An 11,883-nucleotide genomic window follows, 5' to 3' on the forward strand; every position below is an offset into this window, starting at 1 on the left:
CACGATGGCCGACATGGACGATCCAGTAGCAAGTGGTAGCAGGCTTTTCACTGCTCCTGTCAAGCGAATCGTATCTTCTGCCCATCTACAGGTTTTCAAGAGCTCTTCGACTCATGACGAGCTGTTCGACTTTATACTCCGGCTTAACAACAGTGTGATTGACAAAACGCTGACAAGCGTTGGGGAACCGTCATCAGCTGTGAGACTTCCCCGCAAAGCGCGCACTGATGTAGAGGTAACTAGATCTCTGCTGGATATACTGAATGCGGTGCATGAACTCGCGTGTGCGACCCCAGCGGTCGATAACACCCTCTCAAGATTTGGCAATCCTGCTTTCCGAACCTTCTATGACAAAGTTGCTGAGGTATGGACTCTTACGTCGTCAGGAGGCTGAAAGCCGCAGGCTTCAGGACGATTGCATGCTATGATACCTGGTCTCTCGGCAGAAGCTGTTCCTGAACTCGAAGTATATTTCAAACAATCCTGGGGAAGCCGGGAACGTATCGACTACGGTAGTGGAATGGAGCTGAACTTTGTCTGTTGGTTGTGAGTGAAAATGGTGATTGCCGCTCACACCTAGACTATGCTTGCACAAAATGGGACTCGTTAGAGATGACGATAGCACGTTCCTCGTTCTCGGCATCTTCTGGCGGTAGGCTCATTGAAAACCCCGGAGGTCGCTGACTGCCCAGTTACATCAAGGTCATGCGGTATCTACAATCGACGTATTGGCTAGAGCCTGCCGGATCCCATGGGGTCTGGGGACTTGATGACTACCAGTTCCTTCCCTTTTTATGGGGCAGTGCCCAACTGCGAGGTGAGTCAGCTGCAATGGAGCTGATCTGACTTGCCGAGACCATAAACATCTGCGTCCGAAAGCCATACATGACGAAGAAATCCTTGAGGCCTTTGCCCCAGCTTACATGTACTTGTCCTGCATCAAATTCATCAACAGCATAAAGACGGCCTCTCTGCGATGGCACTCACCTATGTTAGACGATATTTCCGCCGTCAAGACCTGGTCCAAGGTGAATTCTGGCATGATGAAGATGTATGACGCCGAGGTTCTGGGCAAGCTGCCGGTCATGCAACACATGTTTTTCGGCAGCCTATTACCGTTTCCTGAGGACCCTCAGTTGCCCAATATGCCAGGTGACTTGGAGCATGGCCACGTTCACGAGAAGGGCTGGCAAATGGATTGTTGTGGGATACCAGGTGAGTGCAACTCTGCGAGGGCCGTTCCTGATGTAGCAGTACCCTCGGCGTTTGGTCAGGCCCACCAAGCAGGATTAAAACCAATACCCTTTGATTAATGCATTACAACTCTGAAGAAGCCGAGATCCTCTGTCTGATAACCTCCCACACGTTATCAACGTCAATTTTCTGGTGTATCCCAACCAGCTCGTAGTGATGACCCATCTCGTACGCCATATGTTGGAAATGATGGTTTCCCGCGACTCCTCCGACTTGCAGCTCGACGAGAGTTGCCTTGCCGGGTGGCAGGAAGAGAGACAAACCCAGAGCCCCTCCATGCGATGACACAAGGATATTAGTGTGACCGACAAATTGAATCTGAGTCTCGAGTGCGTGCACCATAGGATCGATGGTGGCGAAACGAAGCGGCACAATATCTTTTGCTGGTTGTGTCCAGGTTTCGGGCATCTCTTCTGCGTCTTCGAAGACGCACTTCCCATCGGTGCAGAGCTCCCGCATCCCTAGACGAATCCTCTGCAGCAATTCGTCCTCATTTTCGATGTGCCGAATGCCTCTCCACGATGACCATTGACCGTGTTCCTTCGCAAAAGTGTCGAGTTTCTCGCGACTCAGCCAAAGAACATTGATAGGCTGAACTCGATTGCTTTCGGTCGGTAAGAGACCAAAAAGGTGACGATAATAATGTGATGCCGCCCATGTTATGGTCGAGGCGCAGGTGTAGCTTTTGTAAGCGGAAGTCTATCGAATATGGTCCCACCTGCTTCCCACTCCCATGGCGGATAGCAAAGAGGCACCCGCGCCAACACTATGTATTGCATTGGTCACTGCTATCAGTAATGGCTACAAGGGGTGGCACTCACGGCAGACTCCCTCCTCCCAAGGATCAAGAGCCAGTCTCCGGGGCGCCCAAGCGCCCACTCTATCCCAAAGCGGGGTATAGCGGTTAGAATCCATGTTGTAACCCTCGACGAAGACTAGCTGAGCGCGTGTACCGATCAGTTCTGGAGCTGCACGGGCAGCAATGAGAACTGTCACAAGGGTCGTAATGAGATCCTCTGCGACGTGGAACCTGAAGGTCAGCACAATCGAGGCGCAAAGACTCACGGATTCCACTGGTCCTGACGACCGATCACTATCGCGGTGTGATTCAGTGCAGTACGACACGGCGAGTCATCACCGGGTCTGAGGTTGCTTCCCAGAAACATTTCTCTCCCCATCTCGTTATCGAGAGCAGCCCCGTCCGCCGTGATTTCACAACCATGAGCGTGAAATTCGCGTTGCTTGTCTGCGATCGGGCGAATATGGGTCGACAAGCACGGAGCAGCGGGGTAAGGCCACCAATTTGAAAATGGATGTCGGTGAACAGGGGCGCACCATATCCTAGTGTTCGCATCTGTTTGATTGGCAAGCGTGATATGATGCTGAGCATCTCGTGGAAGACAGTAGCCTAGGATCGACTGGTGATAGGCATCGATGAGACCTTCCCCAAGCTGGTCTCCGCAAGTGTCCAAATTGCGAGCTGCGACTTCTTGCTTAGCCAACTCCCAAAAAGCTAGCATGGACCGTATCGGATACGAGTCCCGAAAGAATGCGCCTGGGACTCCGGCCGCGGGGTCGATGCCAGGAACCATGACATGGGCGTGATGAAGCACTGCATCGTAGGTATCTTGATCCCTGTCAGTTGTCCAGCTTCCAGCATAGATGGGTGGAAATGCGCCGAGAATAGCAAAATGCAGGAGGACAAGCACTATCGCTCCTATTGCAGTGAACTTCAGCAGAGAGCGAACATTGAGCGAGGAGATAGAGTCTCTCATGCGTCGCAACCACCGAGAATCCACCGCAGGCATGGCAGTGACATGTGTAGGCAGGTCTTGAGTGTATAATACTTTCAAGTTGAATGTGGAAACAAAGAGCACATGAATTTGGTAGATCCCTTGCTCCTCCCTTTTTCCCACTTTTTCGCTGCATCTCCAACTGCAGTCATATTCTGCATGTATGCATGGCTATTCATTCTGACTTTGGAGCCGGGGAAGAAGCTCGTCGTCTGACGTCGTCTCGTCTAGCTTTACGTTTCGAGGTCTGGTGGGCTCGCGATTGCAAACGTCTTGCCACTTGCACCTCCTGGGGGATGCCCACCTTGGACATGTCGATGAATCGGATCGCACTCTTGCTGCCTTGAGCAGGTAGCAATTGAGCTGGTGCCACTACTGATGTGTCCCTCCTCTCCCTCTGGGCGCGCTTTGGAAGGGTGAAGCGATCAGGCTGGATTTCGCCCATAGTCTCCTCATCACGCCATTCCCAAGCCAGACCTTCGACTCGGCGATTATCCAATCCTTGTATAGGCTCTCCGAATGATCCCTCAGCTCCTTGACCATTCTCCCAGCGAGTCTCTTCCACAATCTCAGTCTGATGACTGACATCTGACGCGCGAGCTCTAGCCTCCTCCCGGGCTGACCGTTCACTGTACTGCCGCGTAGACGGGTCGATCGGGGATTTCATATCCAAAAGTGGCTCCATTCCGTATTGGAAAGCTTCCTGCAGAGGTAGCGACTAATAATCGTCAGCGTCAGAACACTGATGATGGAAGACATAGGAGCCCAGGAAAGCGCTTGAATCAGTAAGCCATGCATGATTTGGAACCATGTAGAAGTCTTAAAGACTAATCGTTGCTCATCATGAAAAGGAAGGTAGATTGTGGGAGGTTTGAAAGAAGAACAAACTCACTTGACGTCGAAACTCTGCCTCGACTTGCTTGAGCTTGTGTATAGCATGTATCCTAGCCTTGCTAATGCAATACTCAGATGCCAAGGTCGCAACGTCCTTGTCACCTTGCTGTAGTTGCGTGTAAATGCGATCTTGAACGGCGTTGGAGAGGGGAGGGGGAGGTCGAAAGCTGGGATTTAAAGGGAAAGGCTGGTACGGTAAGCTGTCTGAGGGATTGAACTGGCGGGTCGACTTACAACGCGTCCTCCCAGCCACTTGGCCCGGCCACCAGGAATGGGATACGCGTAGTCTTTGCCATCACCATTCGCCCAGGCCTGAAAACCTCCTATGCTGGAACGGAAATCCTTGTCTCTAAACTTCCGATTTTCTCGAACAGGGCGAGTAGCATACTGACGCGCCGAGCCAAGAGTGTTGGCCGCCTGCTTTGAGGGACCAGCGGCACACCTAGCGAAGCCACACCAGGACATGTCGATTGAAGGAGAAAGAGGTCTCAAGAACGAGATGGATGGCACACCAACTTTTTTCTCCTTGAAAACCTCCATGACGTGGCATTCTTTTGCTATTGGGTTTCTTTCTTTTTTTGCGGCAGGTCTGTTTGTCTTTAGGACATATCTCCAGTTCTCATCCTGATCATCCTGCTTTCACGGGGGCGACCACCTTTTCGGCGAAAGACCGCCCCATAGCCCTGACTCTGACCATCGTTCAGCAGCTCCTCACGTCGACTGGGAAACAGTGACCATTTGTACACGTGCCGCACTTGTTCACCTGGACCAAGCAGCCCTCCGCCAATTAATCTTCTACACCCCGCTTCACATCCCTCGTCAAGCCAGACTCGCTCGACCGGTCTTGTACCGTATTTCACATCATGTCAACGGCTCTCCGTGCATTCGATTTCCTCAAACTCCGAACAGTCGCATTCTCCCTTCCCCAGAACCTCTGCACCCATCTCCAAAATGTTTCACGATCAACCCTCGCCCGCACGTCTGTCCCTTACACCCAAAGTTCCCTCACAATCTGCGCCATCCTGCTTCGACACGGTCTCATTAGCAATATGACGCTAGGAGACCCAACTGCAGCTGATCCCACAAATTTCCGACGGTTATCTCCCCCTCAGAAACGAATATGGCTTGGACTGAAATACCGAAATGGAATCCCAGTCTTGCGTAATATGAGTCTCATCAGCAAGCCGAGCAAACGTATCTATGCTACAAAGGATGAATTAGGCCGTATATTAACAGGGAGGCGAGCCGTGAACGTGGCCGGAGTAGGAATCGGAGAGATCCTGGTGGTCAAGACACCGGACACCCTGATGGAGGGCTGGGAGGCATGGAGAGCGGGATTGGGGGGCGAGTTGATATTACGATGCTCATGATGCAAGACGGAGATGTCGAAGCGTTTCCTGATGGCGTTCCTGATCGGCCTTGGCTGCCGCATGTGCCTCCATATTGCCTTCCCGACGATGATGCACTGGTTCATTAGTTCAGAGTGCGCTCCGGACCACGTACCCTTCAGTTTTTGCGCAAACCATAGACCTAGTGCCAACTGACCCACTCCGTCAGGGCGGTCTCTCCCTCCCATCAGACGAGCCAGCTCGCGTCCAGTCTCCAGTTGCCGGATCGTCCTATCGGCCGTTCCATAAAGGTGCACACTAGTCGTGAAAGCAAAAATCAGGCATCGGAGGACATTGTTGTTTGCCCTCTGAGACACCTCATACGCATTGGACAGTTTTTTCCTCGGCATCAGGACCGGTTCGTGACTCGGATCACTCACTTAGAACCGACCCTGTTCCTGTCGATCAAGCTGCCCAGGAAATGTCCGTACGCCTCGAGGCTCGCGTTGGAGCTATTTCGACATCGATCAGCTAATGTGGTGATTTCGGCGACGAGGGTGGCGTCGAGCCGAAGGAGTCGCCGACTGGCGCCAAGAGCCCCAATGTCGACGATGAGGCCCAGCTCAGATTGAGTGCGCAGCAAGGTTTTGGCTGCTCGGTAGCTGTCTTGCGCTAGCTGGTCCTTGCCAAATAGATGGCAGTATTGACCTCTAGTGAGACAGAAATGCGGCGCCAGTTCAGCGAAGATGCCATTGGTTCTGGCCATATCCGTAGCGAGGCCAAGAGACTGTAGTGAGCTCAATCATTAATCCACGCTCACCTGATGCGCTTGAGCAATCTCGCTGCGGTACATGAGCGCTGAGACCTGTTCGAGCAGAGTCTCGACGCGGATTTTCAACACCCTCGAGTATAACTGCGCCGCATCGGCCAATGAATGGTAGGAGGAGACTATCTTCAGTCGAATCGGCTAAAGTCGCTCACAATCTGTATCCCACATATCGCCTGATCTAGCATGGTATCTGAAAGCTTCCATTTGCGCCGGCAGAACCAGACTTTTACAAGACGACGAGGTCCCCAAGAAATCTCTGCGAGTGACAACAGATGCCAAGTAAGTCAGAAGATAGAGCTCGTTGAGGGGTGTGCTCTGTATGATGATGCCACCGCCTTCGTGCGATAACTTTTCTGTCAGCTACGCATCGCGATTCGACTTACTTTGAAGACGGCACCTTGCCGTCGAATGTCGGTAGACAAGGCGGGATCGGAAAACCTGTCTATTGCTAGATACATCTCCTTATGAGTTTTTTTGACAGATGCGTCATCTCCAAGGCGTCCATACCACAGTGTCTGGTAAAGGAGCAGGTGTAGACGATAGTAAGAATTCCAAAGACCCGACTCCTTCTCTTTCATTGCGATGTATTTCGGCACGAGGTCCCATCGACGATGAGCGAAAAGCAGATGTAAGCGAACCAGGTGCAGCCATTGACTGAAGACATCTTGACCCTCCATGGCATCGAGTAAAGCTAACTTGTCGACGACCTGCATTTCGGCATCCAATTCAAGCAGCAACATGCTCAGTGCCAGTTTGTGGGACTGATCGCTGGAACGGGACATGGCATCTCTAGCCTGACGTCGGGCCGAGGCAGTTCGACCCTTTCCTTCAGCCAGGCATTGAGTCATTTCGCTCACCTGAAGAAATGCTATCCGGATACTGAGAAGCTCTAATTGTAGAAGACGAGGTAGCAAATGCCTTTGTCGCCTTGCCATTCCGATCTGATAACCGTCATTGGTGCACCTATCAAGGCACTCACCGTCAGGTCAATGAATTGACTGGCATCGTTTATGATTCGGTCGATGTTCAGCATACGAAATGTAGCGGATAGACCGGCTAACTTGCGCCATGCAGTAGCGACTTTGATGGCTACGGTCGCAAACTCTTGGGCGAAGGCGACTCTCTCGGCATCTGAAGCCGTTGTCGAACGCAACCCGATATGTAGGAGATCGAGGGCAAAGAGCAACAGAGCAAAGGATTTTGCAGCAGCCTCGGGGTCAGATCGATAACGGACACCAGTGTTGCCTGTAAGGCTATCGTAGTCCCCGACGGTCTGAATGTCCTTCGGGATGAACACTTGTTGCAGATGGGAGCTCGAAGACGCGTGTGCAGACAAGGCCATGTGGAGGAGTGCAGGAAGCGACAACTCGGCTGGAAGAGCTGACCCATGCCGATCGGCAAGAGGCTCTATCCTTCTCCGTTTCCCGTCATGTCCGTGATCGTCTCGAGACATGACGAGGCTTTGGTGATATACCAAGCTGTCCTCGAGTAAGCAGCTTCTCGTAGATGAGGGTTCGGGTTCGCATGACATGAAACACACCACGTGACTTGTTGACTCGGCGACGTTTTATCGGTTAATTGCTAGCTAGAAAGTGCAAGAGTATTTGATGTCTTTGTCAACTGGAATATAGACCATGGACAGGTCAGCGTCGGTCTCTCGCGAGACGAGCGAGACTCAGATCACATGCTCGGTGAATTTGGACGTTGAGCCTGGCGTCAAGGAACAGGTGATCGAGGTATCGACTGGAATTGGCTTCCTCGACCATGTGAGTTCAGCGAGCATTTGGTTCGCTATCATGTCGGGCAAGCCTGCATCATCGAGTGGACACAAGCTTCACTTCCTGGATCATATCCTACTATCTTCTTCTATGCTTCTTCTGAACTCGTCATGCTGACCTCCGCAGATGTTTACAGCCTTGGCGAAGCACGGGAAAATGTCCGTCAAATTATCCTGTCAAGGCGACCTACATATCGACGACCATCATACCGCTGAAGACTGCGCCTTGGCTTTGGGCGAAGCTTTCAAAAAGGCTTTGGGCGAGAGACGAGGGATCGCTCGATACGGCTACGCCTATGCTCCGCTGGATGAATCCCTTTCCCGAGCCGTGGTGGACATTTCCTCTCGACCATTCTTTGAATGTCATCTACCTTTTACTCGAGAAAAGGTCGGAGATCGTGAGTCATAAATACCTGGTTCTGGCCTGACCGACAGTCTCTACCGAAATGATCCCCCATCTGCTACAATCCTTCGCCTTCGCTGCCGGCATCACTCTCCATGTGGACTATATTCGAGGCACCAACAATCATCACATGTGAGCAACGAATAAAATGCGGACGCTGACATCCCTAGCGCCGAGTCAGCTTTCAAAGCTCTGGCCCTTGCCCTCAGGATGGCGATCACTCGAACGGGAGGAAACGACGTTCCCAGCACCAAAGGTGTGCTGGCATTGTAATATGCATGACATCACCTAGAACCCGAATCATCGTCACTTGTGTCCGCGCGCAGCTCAAAAGCTTCCTGCTCTGTCAACTCTCTGTACGGCGTCGACTTCCTGTCTAATAATGGGCTGCCGGTACGGGAAACTGCTGGACTCTGGGATGAAGTGGGGGTGGAGGGAATGGGGGATTTCTTTTTGGCATGATATCGACCCGCCTGAGATCAGCTCTGTACCCTGTACAATTGACCCACTTGCAACAGCATAACACCGGTCAGCATGACCGCAGTGATAACATTGTCGTTCGCTAGGTCTCGTACGGCAGTGACCAGTACTGGCCAAAGGGAATGTTTTGGAAGGTCGGTAGGGACAGACAAGGGAAACAGAGCGAGGGCTGGCGTTAGCACGGATCACAGGGAATGTCCATACTGGGAGCAAGCTCGGTCAATTGGTTATACGCAATAGCTCCAAGGAGGACTGCGGTCAGCTCATGTCGATATGAGCAGTCCTCACCTAGACTGCCCCCATCGAATAAAACTTCGCCATGTCTGCCTCGCCAATCTTTCACCATCCTACCGCCGGCGCAGATTAAAGCAATCGCTCCAGCAGCGAAATAAACCCATTCAAGTCCTTTGGGAGCATTTGCTAGAAGAGCGTAATAGGATATGGATTGCGACAGAGCCTCAGAAGTCAGAGGAGAACGCCATAACACGTTGTGATCAGCAATCCAGTGAGTGAAGGTGGTCCCTGGGTGGAAGGTCAGCAACCGAACCAGAATAGTCAAGAACTTGGTCATGACTCACCGAGCAGGAAGCATGTGCTCAAGGTGATGGCCGTTGTCCTCCATACCATGATGGCAACAGCATAGACCGAACACCAGGACAATGAAAGATTTCGGAAGAGGGGACCGGGGGATTTTGACACCCAAAATGACGAACGAGGGAAAAGCCAAGGCGGCCATGATTATCTGCCACGTGGGGTAAACTTACGTAAAAGATCGGGATGACGGCGAAAGTCCGAGTCGCATCAAGCGAGATTTCCTGCTGTGACGGAGTAACTGACTCTGTATACATTCTTTGTCACCATGCCTATGCTGTGAGTAGCTCCTTGGTGTCCTATGACCGTCCGTTGCTGAACATCACCTACATAGAACTAATCCAATCGAGCGATACAGTCCGTTCCAGCCTGTGCCGTTTCCCCAACGAACGTGGCCAGACAAGCAGAATAAAAAAGCCCCAATATGGCTCAGTACAGATCTCCGAGATGGCAATCAGAGTCTGGCAAACCGTGAGCTATCCTCAGCTCGAAAGGAAGGCATCTGACAGTCTCAGCCATGACAAATGGGCAAAAGCTACGCTTCTTCCGACATCTTGTTCAGATTGGATTCAAGGAAATCGAAATATCATATCCTGCCGCGTCCGACTCGGACTTTGGATTCTGCCGAGAACTACTGGAAGGGAATGAGGTGCCAGACGACGTCTGGGTTCAGGTGGGTTTGTTAGAACCTGTTACACAGCTCACAAAGCTAGGTCCTCACACCGGCTAGGGCGGATCTGATCAAGACGACATTCGAGGCGGTGGCCGGTCTGAAGCACGTCATCATTCACATGTACAATGCTACATCCTGCCTGTTCCGCGAAGTTGTCTTCAACAACAATCGTCAGGAGACGATAGCGTGAGTCAAATCTTTCCGCCTTTGCTCATGGTAGTCTTGCGGTCGAACATACTAAGCTTGTGCGAGAACTGGCTGAGAAGTACTCAAAATCAGTGAGCTGCGTAGTCTGTATCCGCATCTGATCCAATAGCACGGGACCAGCTTTCGTTATCAATATTCTCCCGAGACATTCTCCCAGACCGAGACTGAGTATGCGGTAGAGGTCTGCGAGGCGGTGAAGAAGACATGGTTCGCAGGGCAGCAGAGCACATGGGCGGATGGTCGCGATGAACAGAGAATCATCTTCGTGAGCATTCCTCTCCTATTCCAGCGCTGATGTCATAGAATCTGCCGGCGACTGTGGAGGTTTCCACGCCAAACTGTTTCGCTGATCAAGTCGAGCTATTCTGCACTTCGATCACGCAGAGGGAGAAGTGTATCATCAGTCTGCACACGCACAATGACCGTGGTTGCGCGGTCGCTGCCGCCGAGCTTGGTGTCCTCGCCGGAGCCGACCGAATAGAGGGCACGGTACTCGGAAACGGAGAGCGGACTGGAAACGTTGATCTGGTGACTCTGGCTTTGAATTGCTATTCTCAAGGTTTCACACCGAATCTCGACTTCTCCGACATGTTCTCCGTCATCGATACGGTCGTTGAATGCACGGGCCTGCCTGTACATCCTCGTCATCCTTATGCTGGGGAGCTCGTCTTCACGGCCTTCTCGGGCAGCCATCAAGATGCCATCAAGAAAGGTCTTGAAGCCCAAACGGCCCGCGAGCGCAAGGGTGAAAAGCTCTGGAGCGTGCCGTATATTCCGATCGACCCTGCAGATGTTGGCTGCACTTACGAGGCCGTGATTCGAGTCAACTCTCAATCAGGCAAGGGAGGGTGAGTTCAGCTCGGTACAACGACACTGACTCTGTCAGTATTGCATACATTGTCAAGCAGGCCCTCGCTCTCGACTTGCCTCGTCGGATGCAAATCTCGTTTTACCGAGTCATTCAGGAGCGCTCTGAATCTACTGGCAAGGAGATCACTTCCAAGGACATCACGACAGCTTTCCGCCAGACCTATTTCCTCGGAGGATCCATCTATGAAGGCCGTCTAGTCCTCAAGTCCTTCTCTAATCTCGACCTCTCCGCCTCGTCCTCCAGGCTGGCAACCCCAGAGATGAGCCCATCCTCTGGTCGTGGTCTTCAACGCATACAACAGCTCAGTCTGACAAATGCCGAGTCTAGTCCGGATCGCGCAACCAACGAAAACCTTCAAAAAGCTCCTCGTCGACTGCGCGCCAAGATCAATGTGGATGGAAAACTCCGAGACGTCACTGGAGAAGGAAACGGTCCTCTGTCCTCATTTCTCGACGCCCTTCAGGGAGACCTCGGCATCTCGCTCTCCATTCGCGAATACAGTGAACACTCTGTCGGTGTCGGTTCAGACGTCAAGGCCGCTACCTATGTAGAACTCTTACCGCCAAATGCGGATCCCAAAGACAAGGCCAGAGGTGGATTTTGGGGTGTCGGTGTGGACGCCGATATCACCGCTAGTGGTCTCAAAGCTGTTGTCAGTGCTACGAACGGTTATCTTGTCGCACACAATGTGGAAATTGCCGAAGTGTAGCATCGTGATTGCATGAAAATAGCTATCGACTACTTAGAGACGTGAAAGAATGTCCTCGTGAGAAGTATACACAT

General features: G+C 52.1%; 8 protein-coding genes across 8 annotated transcripts; 4 read left to right on the forward strand and 4 right to left on the reverse strand.

Annotated features, from left to right (window-relative positions):
* Positions 1-4: 4 nt before the first annotated feature.
* BD324DRAFT_642580 (putative Phosphotyrosyl phosphatase activator) lies at positions 5-1,313 on the forward strand (the record flags this gene model as incomplete). The annotated part of the gene is made up of 6 exons (XM_022017496.1): positions 5-199; positions 236-364; positions 404-546; positions 581-652; positions 693-817; positions 856-1,313. The coding sequence occupies 6 exons, from the start codon at positions 5-7 to the stop codon at positions 1,311-1,313; spliced, it is 1,122 nt and encodes a 373-aa protein (XP_021870548.1).
* Positions 1,314-1,317: 4 nt separating this feature from the next.
* On the reverse strand, positions 1,318-3,029 carry BD324DRAFT_580795 (hypothetical protein; the record flags this gene model as incomplete). Its single annotated transcript, XM_022013461.1, has 4 exons — positions 1,318-1,936; positions 1,973-2,039; positions 2,076-2,284; positions 2,320-3,029. The coding sequence occupies 4 exons, from the start codon at positions 3,027-3,029 to the stop codon at positions 1,318-1,320; spliced, it is 1,605 nt and encodes a 534-aa protein (XP_021870549.1).
* A 111-nt stretch (positions 3,030-3,140) lies between these two features.
* On the reverse strand, positions 3,141-4,427 carry BD324DRAFT_497994 (hypothetical protein). Its single transcript, XM_022012947.1, has 3 exons — positions 4,176-4,427; positions 3,940-4,108; positions 3,141-3,765 (listed from the first exon to the last, which is right to left on the reverse strand). Exons 1-3 carry the CDS (start codon positions 4,241-4,243, stop codon positions 3,223-3,225), a joined length of 780 nt encoding a protein of 259 aa, XP_021870550.1. The 5' UTR covers positions 4,244-4,427; the 3' UTR covers positions 3,141-3,222.
* Positions 4,428-4,804: 377 nt separating this feature from the next.
* On the forward strand, positions 4,805-5,311 carry BD324DRAFT_580694 (ribosomal protein S8; the record flags this gene model as incomplete). The annotated part of the gene is made up of 1 exon (XM_022013454.1): positions 4,805-5,311. The coding sequence occupies one exon, from the start codon at positions 4,805-4,807 to the stop codon at positions 5,309-5,311; it is 507 nt and encodes a 168-aa protein (XP_021870551.1).
* BD324DRAFT_580804 (hypothetical protein) lies at positions 5,306-7,551 on the reverse strand (the record flags this gene model as incomplete). Its single annotated transcript, XM_022013463.1, has 7 exons — positions 5,306-5,406; positions 5,445-5,671; positions 5,710-6,056; positions 6,090-6,217; positions 6,251-6,433; positions 6,463-6,885; positions 7,152-7,551. 7 exons carry the CDS (start codon positions 7,549-7,551, stop codon positions 5,306-5,308), a joined length of 1,809 nt encoding a protein of 602 aa, XP_021870552.1.
* A 181-nt stretch (positions 7,552-7,732) lies between these two features.
* Positions 7,733-8,551, forward strand: BD324DRAFT_580957 (Imidazoleglycerol-phosphate dehydratase-domain-containing protein; the record flags this gene model as incomplete). The annotated part of the gene is made up of 4 exons (XM_022013476.1): positions 7,733-7,864; positions 8,003-8,273; positions 8,311-8,410; positions 8,449-8,551. 4 exons carry the CDS (start codon positions 7,733-7,735, stop codon positions 8,549-8,551), a joined length of 606 nt encoding a protein of 201 aa, XP_021870553.1.
* BD324DRAFT_498138 (ER membrane protein SH3-domain-containing protein) lies at positions 8,415-9,457 on the reverse strand. The gene is made up of 5 exons (XM_022012948.1): positions 9,337-9,457; positions 9,047-9,280; positions 8,963-9,010; positions 8,788-8,927; positions 8,415-8,751 (listed from the first exon to the last, which is right to left on the reverse strand). Exons 1-5 carry the CDS (start codon positions 9,383-9,385, stop codon positions 8,563-8,565), a joined length of 660 nt encoding a protein of 219 aa, XP_021870554.1. The 5' UTR covers positions 9,386-9,457; the 3' UTR covers positions 8,415-8,562.
* On the forward strand, positions 9,439-11,833 carry BD324DRAFT_628891 (hypothetical protein). The gene is made up of 8 exons (XM_022016153.1): positions 9,439-9,628; positions 9,684-9,820; positions 9,865-10,022; positions 10,063-10,208; positions 10,243-10,300; positions 10,339-10,494; positions 10,533-11,077; positions 11,116-11,833. The coding sequence occupies exons 1-8, from the start codon at positions 9,618-9,620 to the stop codon at positions 11,807-11,809; spliced, it is 1,905 nt and encodes a 634-aa protein (XP_021870555.1). The 5' UTR covers positions 9,439-9,617; the 3' UTR covers positions 11,810-11,833.
* The last annotated feature ends 50 nt before the right edge of the window (positions 11,834-11,883 follow it).

The sequence above is a fragment of the Kockovaella imperatae genome (assembly GCF_002102565.1).
Source record: "Kockovaella imperatae strain NRRL Y-17943 chromosome Unknown BD324scaffold_8, whole genome shotgun sequence".
Taxonomy (NCBI): domain Eukaryota; kingdom Fungi; phylum Basidiomycota; class Tremellomycetes; order Tremellales; family Cuniculitremaceae; genus Kockovaella; species Kockovaella imperatae.

Excerpts from the sequence above, each read along its gene's own strand:
- BD324DRAFT_497994 (XM_022012947.1), bottom strand. The coding sequence starts at position 4,243 with ATGGTGATGGCAAAGACTACGCGTATCCCATTCCTGGTGGCCGGGCCA. Across the intron at positions 4,109-4,175 it reads AGTGGCTGGGAGGACGCGTT|CTTTCGACCTCCCCCTCCCC; the intron begins GTAAGTCGACCC and ends TTTAAATCCCAG. Across the intron at positions 3,766-3,939 it reads AGGCAGAGTTTCGACGTCAA|TCGCTACCTCTGCAGGAAGC; the intron begins GTGAGTTTGTTC and ends GACGATTATTAG.
- BD324DRAFT_498138 (XM_022012948.1), bottom strand. The coding sequence starts at position 9,385 with ATGGTATGGAGGACAACGGCCATCACCTTGAGCACATGCTTCCTGCTC. Across the intron at positions 9,281-9,336 it reads GAGCACATGCTTCCTGCTCG|GGACCACCTTCACTCACTGG; the intron begins GTGAGTCATGAC and ends CCTTCCACCCAG. Across the intron at positions 8,752-8,787 it reads CCGGTGTTATGCTGTTGCAA|GCGGGTCGATATCATGCCAA; the intron begins GTGGGTCAATTG and ends AGCTGATCTCAG.
- BD324DRAFT_628891 (XM_022016153.1), top strand. Across the intron at positions 10,209-10,242 it reads AATCGTCAGGAGACGATAGC|TCTTGCGGTCGAACATACTA; the intron begins GTGAGTCAAATC and ends TGCTCATGGTAG. Across the intron at positions 11,078-11,115 it reads TCTCAATCAGGCAAGGGAGG|TATTGCATACATTGTCAAGC; the intron begins GTGAGTTCAGCT and ends TGACTCTGTCAG.